Source organism: Suncus etruscus, chromosome 9 (assembly GCF_024139225.1).
Source record: "Suncus etruscus isolate mSunEtr1 chromosome 9, mSunEtr1.pri.cur, whole genome shotgun sequence".
Classification (NCBI taxonomy): domain Eukaryota; kingdom Metazoa; phylum Chordata; class Mammalia; order Eulipotyphla; family Soricidae; genus Suncus; species Suncus etruscus.
In genome coordinates this window covers 96,367,049-96,375,931 of record NC_064856.1, presented here as the reverse complement: position 1 = coordinate 96,375,931, position 8,883 = coordinate 96,367,049, and the positions used below count along the sequence as shown (strand labels likewise).

The 8,883-nt window shown below is 50.1% G+C and overlaps 1 protein-coding gene and 1 non-coding gene across 2 annotated transcripts in view; one reads left to right on the top strand and one right to left on the bottom strand.

Annotated features, from left to right (window-relative positions):
- Nucleotides 1–553: 553 nt before the first annotated feature.
- LOC126019685 (U6 spliceosomal RNA) lies at nt 554–660 on the top strand. Its single transcript, XR_007499314.1, has one exon. It is a non-coding gene; the product is annotated as a U6 spliceosomal RNA (small nuclear RNA).
- A 5,708-nt stretch (nt 661–6,368) lies between these two features.
- ZNF408 (zinc finger protein 408) overlaps nt 6,369–8,883 on the bottom strand; it is a 6,784-nt gene continuing 4,269 nt past the window's right edge. The window contains 4 exon segments of the mRNA XM_049780708.1: nt 6,369–6,871; nt 6,874–7,552; nt 7,554–7,736; nt 7,804–7,892. Coding sequence (XP_049636665.1) covers nt 6,369–6,871; nt 6,874–7,552; nt 7,554–7,736; nt 7,804–7,892 — 1,454 coding nt within the window.

The following is an 8,883-nucleotide window of genomic DNA, read 5'->3' as shown; positions in this document are numbered from 1 at the left end:
TGTAAGTTGGTGGATAGCATTGGGATTTGGTTCCACTCTGGGCTATCATACAGAAGGGCTCTGGAGAGCATCCGAGTTCAAGTGTTTGGTGTAAACACAAGACTGGTTTCACGTGTTACAGCAGGAGCGGGCTAGAGGGATGATTTGCTCTGGCGCTGTGACAGTGGCTTGCAGCACCTGCACCAGCCAGCCCACACACCCCAGCACCAGCTGGTGGTCCTGGCACACACTTCCTCTCCGACTCTGGGTGATCCATCCACTTCAATCCATACCAAGCCTCCCCCAATGCCCTATATTAATTTCACCTGGAGGGTCAGAACCACTCACACCTGGGAGGGGGTCTTTGGTTTGGCATAAAGAATATAAGGTGTTGCCTGAGAAGAAGGGGAGGCAGAAAAGAAGCAAGGAAGCATGTAAAGCAGCAGAAAAGAAGACAGAGAGAGCTCAGAGAAAAAGAGATGAGAAAGACATGGTTTAGGAGCAGCAGAGAAAATAACAGGCAGATAGCCAGAAGGAAAGGAGCAGAGAGAGGCTGCTTGAAAAGTTTAGCAAGGTGCTCGCTTAGGCAGCACATATACTAAAATTGGAATGATACAGAGAAGATTAGCATGGCCCCTGCGCAAGGATGACACGCAAATTCGTGAAGCGTTCCATATTTAAAAAAAAAAAAGTTTAGCAAGAAGCCATGTGAGGAAATGCACATGGCAGATAGGGCCATGAAATAAAGCTGGCTAACTCCTAAAACTTCAACTGACTGCCTGCAAGATTATTTCGCCACTACTACCATTCTTCAGACCCATCGGCAAAAAGGGCTAAAGATGCTGTGCCGAGAAAGGCCTCACCCAGACATGTGGACATTAGACATTATATTTTATATTTAAAACAACAGGGAAGACCCTGCCCTGGGGCTATAATTAGGTTCCTAGTTGACAAATGATACTAAACCTTTGTTTTCATCAATTAAATAATGAGTAAGGGCAGGGGTGGAGAGAAAAGAGGCACTCTCCATCCTTTCTGCCTCAGGACAGAGGATTCCCCTTTTCTCTTTAGGTTTTGGGGGGCATTCTATGTGATGTTGGGATCGGTGCCTTAACCCTCTTCTTGGCTCCCCTCCTTGTCCAGGTTGGACTAGAGCTAAGTAAACCAGCCTAGAACAGGACCCGTCTTGACAGGGAGAACCAAGCACCATCACACGGACCCTCTTCTAAAGGGACTCCACTGTGTAGGAACTTCACACATGATCAAGAGATAGTAGCAGAGCCAGGGATTTGGCCCAGAGGCTGGAGCACACACATGGCAGGTGGAGGTTTGATCCCCAGCAGAACCAAGAGCAGTCTGTGAGAAGATTGCCAGATTAGGTGTGGCCCCAAAATCAACACACAGGGCTCTTGGGTTGCAGCATTTAGTCTGACTGCCCCCTTGTTCCCTGGCTGGCAAATCTTGTGATGCTAAGGTGAGACTTGTGGAAAGGGGAGAGGGTGTGCCAGCATTTGTAAACTCACAATTCAGTCCAGGCAACCTCACAAAATGGACCTCAGATCACACTGGCCCTTTTCTTTCTGTAGAAGTCTGGGAAAGAGCCAGGGCTCAGATATGTGCACTGAACCCCTGGGTAGGGACCCAAGGCTCAGACACATTTGTTGAGCCCTCTATGATCTCTCTGGGCCCTCTTTTCGTTTTTTTTTTTTTTTTGGGGGGGGGGCACACCTAGTGACTCTCAGAGATTATTCCTGGATCTGTGCTCAGAAGTCGCTCCTGGCAGGCTCAGGGGACCATATGGAATTCCAGGGATCGAACCCGCATATATCCTGGGTCAGCAGCGTGCTGCTGTGGGTAGCCCCACTGTGCTACTACTCTGGTCCCTCTCTGGGTCTTTACTCAGAGTTGAGCTCTGAGGGACAGAGTAGGGTGCTTACCTTCCAGCAACCTACCTGACTTCAATCCCTGGCACTAATCACTACCAAAACTGATCCCTGAGCACTGACAGGTGTGGCCCACCCCAAAAAAAGAGTTGTAGTCAGTCTGTGCCTATAGCATGCCCATGGGTACAGGTAAGACAAGAACAGGAAACATTTTAGATCTTGTGCTGTCTTTATGCTGGAAAATTCAGAGCACTAGAAAAATGGGGTTTGCTTGAAAGGTTCCTGCTGACTTGATAAATTCACACTTACTAGTGGCAAGTTATTTAGGGGGAGGCCTTTGAGAGTGAGCACTTCCATTTAAGCATATGGTATTAAGCTTAGTCCAATTTTAAGTTCCTAGCTAGCTAGCAAGTATCTCCTTTAATACTTAATACTTTCCAATAAGAGGGGCTGGAGAGATAGCATGGAGGTAAGGCATTTGCCTTTCATGCAGAAGGACAGTGGTTCAAATGGTCCCCCGTGCCTGCCAGGAGCGATTTCTGAGTGTAGAGCCAGGGGTAACTCCTGAGTGCTCCGGTTGTGACCCAAAAACAAAAAAAAAACAACAACAAAAAATACTTTCCAATAAGAAAAAAACATGGCGGGGGCTGGAGCGGTAACACAGCTGGTAGGGCTTTTGTCTTGCATGTAGTCAACCTGGGTTCAATCCCCAGCATCCCATCTGGTTCCCTAAGCCTGCCAGGAGTGATTTCTGAGAACAATATCAGGAGTAACCCCTGACCACCGTGACGTGTAGCCAAAAACCCAAAAGAAAAAATATGGTTACTGACATTTTTGCTCTCTGCTTGGCTAAGAGAGTTGGGTAGGGAACCAGAGAGAATTCAGGGGTTAAGGTGCTGGCCTAGCAATTTGAATGCAGCACATCTGGCCCTGACTGCTGCTGGGATCACTCCTGAGCAGAACTGGGAACAGCCTGAGCACTTCTGGGTGGGCCTCTCCACCCTCCATCCCATCTCCCAACCCCACAAGAATTGGGAATATGGCTCCACAATAAAGAAATGTACCGCTGGCATTCGGACCTCCTGGTGCACCTGCAACCAAGTGTGAAACACCACCCACAGCCACATCACAATAAAGGGGGGGGGAACACAAAAGACTGCTCAGAACAAAACAACAGTTTTGTTTTTATTTTTAAAAATAAAAATAAAAAAAAATAAAGCTTTATTCAATGGTATGATTTCGTACTAAATGCTTTGTGGTTCCCTTTGATTTTTGTTTCATCAGCTATAAACATTGTGTGGGTGAGGGTACATTAGTGTTTGAAAGATGACCAGCATCTTCCAACATCTTGGCCTATAGCAAGGAGCATCCAGACTCAGTACAAAACACAACTTACACAAGACAAAGGGACCATCAACATTATAAGGAGTTTTACACTGCTCAATCTCCTGCACTACAAAAAGGAAAAAACAAAACAAGCAAGCAAACCAAACTCTACAAAACCCAGACAAGCTTTGGAGCCAGGATTTGGTTCAGAGTTAGAGTACTTGAGAATGAAGAGATAGTATAGCAAGTAAAGTGCTTGCCTTGTATGTGGCCAACCTGGGTTTGATCTCTGGTACCCCAAATGTTTCCTGGAGTCTACCAGGAGTAGACTACCAGGAATAGTTTCCTGAGGAGTAAGCCCTGAGTATAGCTGTGTGTGTCCCCAAACTCCAAATAAAAAATAAAATGAAGTTAAAGCACTTGTTTTACATATGAGAAGTCCTTTAACAGAGTCAGGTGTGGCTCAAAAGCAAATTCAATAAAAAACATTAAAAAAAAAATCAGGGGGGCTGAGAGATAGTGCAGAGGCAGGGTGTTTGCCTTGCATGAGACCAACACAGGACAGACACCAATTCAATTCCCGGTATCCCATATGATCCCCTGAGCCTGGCAGGAGTGATTTCTGAGAGCAGAGCCAGCAGTGACCCAAAAAACAACAACAAAAAAAAAAAAAACAAAAACAAAAACAAATGTTAGGCCCAGAGGAAAAGCTCAAAGGGCTCATAGGTAAGCTTTGATACCATAGGGAAGTCTAGTACCATTAGGAGCAGCCCCTGAGCACTGCTAATATAGCCCTAAAAACAAACAAAACCAAACACACACATACAAATTAAGAGAAAAGAAAGCTTCCAGTGCCTGATCTTTCCATTAGTGGCTGCCTTTGACCTCAGTGGGAAGGGCACTCAATTCAGGAGGAAATCAGGAATCCCAGGCCTGTCCAGACCCTGTCACTGCCCAGTGTGTAATAGCCAGTCACTCATTTCCCCACCAATCATCTCATTCCAAGGCTTGGATTTGGCCCAATCTGGGTCACCATGCTCCAGGAGGCTCCCAATTCAGGGCCCCTGCTGATCCTGTGCTGCACCAACCCTGTAGGCATGTGTAGCCTTAGAAGTTCTCCATCAGGATGGTGCACCAAGAAGTGTGCACTCGGGGCCAGAGAGATAGCATAGAGGTAAGGCATTTGCCTGTCATGCAGAGGGTCATTGGTTTGAATTCCGGCATCCCATATGGTCCCCTGAGCCAGGAGTAACCCCTGAGCGCTGCTGGGTATGACCCAAAAACCAAAAAACAAAAAAACAAAAATACATCTCCTCCTCTTCCAGTGAGTGACAGCCAGAGCAATGGCCAGTGGGGATTGAATCCTAGCTCTTATTTTTTCTTTTCTTTTTTTTTTTTTTTCTTTCTTTTTTTTGTTGTTGTCATACCCAGCAACTCTCAAGGGTCACTCCTAGCTCTGTACACAGAAGTCGCTCCTGGCAGGCTTGGGGGACTGTTGTCTATGTAAATATTTTAGGGGATTATTATGTTACTGACCCTACCCTGATCGGTGATTGTGCCTACCCTAGGGTGTGACCTGGCATTCTGCCCCCACCCTAGGGTGGTACCTGATTCTGCTTCCACCATTGGGTGGCATCTGATCCCACCATTGGGTGGTACCTGATTCTGGGGGATAAAAACAAGGGTCTGGGCCCGGAGAGATAGCACAGCTATGTTTCCCTTGCAAGCAGCCGATCCAGGACCCAAGTTGGTTGGTTTGAATCCCGGTGTCCCATATGGTCCCCCGTGCCTGCCAAGAGTTATATCTGAGCAGACAGCCAGGAGTAACCCCTGAGCACCGCCTGGTGTGGCCCAAAAAAAAAAAAAAAAAAAAAAACATGGGTCTGTGGAAGGCGAGAGCTTTTGGCTGGAACTTATGCTGAGTCTTTGGACTTCAGTCTTGTCCACCGAATAAAGCTAATATTTCCACAAGCCTGTCTGCGAGTTGTTTACCCGCCGTTTCACCTCGGAACCGTCGGCTAGACAGGATGGCAGACTCGTGCTCTGAGCTGGAGGGGAAAGACCTCATCCTCCATCCCTCCATCAGTCAACCTCTTCAGGGGCTGATTTGCAACAGGGGACTAAATGGGGCTGGGATTTGAACTGGGGTGTGTCCTGTGTTGGTCACATGCAAGGCAACCGCCCTAACACTGTGCTATCACTCTGGTCCCTCTTAATTTTTTTTTCAGTTGTGGCTTCATACCCAGCATCCCTGGGGGTGGGGGTTGTTGCCTTCTAATAGTGCTCAGGGGAGCATATAATGTCAGAGATGAGATGAAATATGGCCTCCTGCATGCCAAAGTCTGCACACACTAACCCTTGGGGCCATCTCCCTGGTCCCTGAGCACTTATCAGTATCCCCTGGGAAACGTCATCATGCCCCACTGAACACAGTACCCAGATGTCCTGCTATGCTCTTGGCCAGTGCTTGCTGTCCTCTGCCTACGAGCAGCTCAGTGCAGGCCATCACTTGCCCAATCTCAGCTGCTCCCTTGCCCCCTAGCTATATTTGCTAAACACATGACTTCCCGTTGGACCTCCCTTGGCATGAAGAGCGACTGGATCTGACCCTGGCTACCTCCAGCAAGTATCTCTTGCTCTTGGAGCATAGAACCAAGCCCTCTACCCAGCTCCCAGGAGAAAAGATGCCAAAATAATCCCAAATTAGGATCACAGACACAGGTGTTGCGAGCCACGCTAGGGGCTTTAACCCTCAAAGGTTACATCTCTCCTAGACTGGGCCAGCAGCACCATGACAGTGATGCCAGTCACTTCTTGACAGCTCACTTCACCATGTCTAACGGATGGACACTTGAGAACATTTCAAGAAAGAGGCAGAAACAGCTTCATTGGACATCGGTATGGATCACTGACAGGGATCCAGAAAATCCATTCCCACTGGAAATCAATATGGACCATACACCAGGCTCAGAGAGATGCAGCACAGCCCCCCACCCCACAGCATCCAGGCATGGGGAGTGACCCCCAGGCACCACTAAGGAAGCCTAACATACCCCCCACCCCAAACCAACCTTGTCTAGCCTCCTAAGTCTTGAGAATCAAGATGGTCCCTAAGAGGGAGGGAAGAGCATTTCTCACCCATAAGGCAGATGGAGCAGTCAATCTCCCGGGGCTAGGGGGTCAGGTGCCCACCTCCACCTCTACCACCTCCATCCAGGCACTGAAGTCCAGGTCCCTGTGGATGAGCACCAGGCTGAAAGGGGACCCTGGCTCCTCAGGCATCATGAGGAACTTCCTGGGGTCCTCAGAGACAGTGACCTCGATGATGCCCTGGGCCTGGGAGCTGGCCTGTTGGCCTTCTAACTCTAGCAGGTTGGGCTTAGCCTGTGGTAGATTTATGGTGGGTTCAGACACAGCTGGACATGCCAGGGTGGTGGGGATAGATGCTCTGGACTGGTGACTGAGCTGGTGCCTCTTGAGACTTTGGGGCAGGTTGTAGCCCATACCACAGGTGGCATAGCGGTAGGGCTTGTCTGCCAGATGCACCTTGAGGTGGCACCTGAGCTTGGTAGCCAGGGTGTAGGCACAGCCACACTGGGGGCATGGGAAGGGCCTTTCCCCAGAGTGTAGGCGCTCGTGGGCCCGCAGGGTATATGGGTCTCGGAGGGCCTTCCCACACACAGGCACAGGTAGGCCTCCCCTGTGGGCGAGATGAGGTGTCGCCGAAGCTCGGGCAGCTGTGGGAAGGCGTCAGTGTTGTGCGGGCAGCAGTAGGGCCGCTCTCCCGAGTGCAGCCGCAGGTGGCCATGCAGACTGCCCTGCTGGCGGAAGGTACAGCCACAGTGTGGGCACAAGAAAGGCTTCTCGCCAGTGTGCAGATGCATGTGGATCCGCAGCAAGCCTGGGTTGGCCAGGAACCGGCCACACATGGGGCAGGTACAGGGTGCGGGGGCAGCCAGCACCTGGTGGGTCTTACGATGCAGCCTCAGGGAGGGCCGCCTGGCGAAGGACTTGCCATACTGCTCACACGTGAAGGGCCATGCCCTAGAATGTACCACCTGGTGTTCTCAGAGGTCCCGTTGGGTGCCGTAGGCCTTGTCGCACCGTGGGCACGGGAAGGGCCACACCCCGCGGTGGCCCAGTGTGTGGGCCTTGAAGCTCTCCTCAGAGCTGTAGCTCTTGCCACACTTAGTGCAAAGGAAGGGCTTGTGGCCTGTGTGCACGAATGTATGCTTCTTCAGGTGGCACAGCTGCAGGAATGCTTTGCCACACTCACTGCACTGGTACTGGCACTGACTCGGGGAGCTTCTGGTTGGGCTGGGAGGACCTGACAGGAGCACGGGTGCAGTTGGGGTGCTGGCACTCAGCTGTCCGTTGGGCCCCTGGCTCCGAGGGCTCAGAGCTGGTCAGGCAGTGGGCACCAGGACTACAGGACTTCTTGGCTGGGGAAGAAGGCAGCTGGGTGTGTACAGCAGGAGAAAGGGTATTAGCCTCGCTGCTTTCTGGTTCCAACTGGGTGGCAGAGTCACATGGAGGCTCGGGAGGCACCTGGGTCAGGGATGCGTTTTCCAGGTCCATGTGGCCCTCGAGGTGAGGAGGCAAGCTGTGGGCATACTACAGAATGCTGGTCTGGGGCTTGGGCCTCAAGTTCTGAGTTCAGCATATGTACTGCCTGGACATGAGGGGTTGTCTGGCAGTTGGGATCTGAAAGGCAAGAGTAGGGTTCAGGGGAGATAGGGTATCTCCAGGAAAATCGCTTTCAACCAGTCCCCAAAATTCAGTAGGAAGGACACCTTCCCTTTCCTAGCTAGGGGGAATCTGTGCCTACCTGTCCAGTCTCACATACCGAGGACACACCCCAGAAATGCCAGTGCCCCAAGAGCTGAATAGTATCTGAGTAAATCCAACCCTAGCATTCCCTTGCTCTCCCTTGTACTGAGGGGGAATTTCCCACCTCAGCAAGTCTGAGAAACAAAGAAGGCCCTATTTTAAGCTGTTTAGAAAACCAAATTGGAAACCTTGTCCACAGTTTCCTTCCTGTCTAGAACATGTAGGAAATATCTGAGGGGCCCAGCAAATAAATACCAAGGAGGTGCTGAGAAGATAATAGAGGAGTTAGTAAAGGCCTTTTCCTTGTAAGCACCCTACATGGGTTCCTCTCAGGGTTCAACCCTGTCAGCACATTGTCTCCTGAGCACTGGTGGGTATAGGCCCCAAAGGCCCACCAACCACGACAAGGGTAGCTCAGGTAAGGTAATCACCAGCACCACTGGGCCCAAGTAGCCCCGAATCCTCAGGCCCTTGCATTGAACCTCTGGCTCAATCCTCCAAGTATCACCAGAATTAACCTCTTGGTCCCCTAAAAAGTGTGAACTCTGCCCCTATCCCCCCTCAAAATGAATAGCGACAATTATCTTTACTGTTCAATCTCAGGAAAAGAGTTATCATTTACTCAATGGACAACATCAAATGATAGTTTACACTTCAGAACCTTTTTTCTTTTGCAGTTTTGGGGTCATACCTGGTGGTGCTCAAGGGCTTCTCCATGCCCAGGGAATCCTAAGGTGCTAGGGATGAAACCTGAACTCCTACCTTCTGAGTCATCTCACTTCCAACCTGTCCCTGAACTTCAGTAGGAAGGACACCTTTCCCAAATCTCTGAACCTCTTGTTTGAAAATTCACCCACTACCAAGG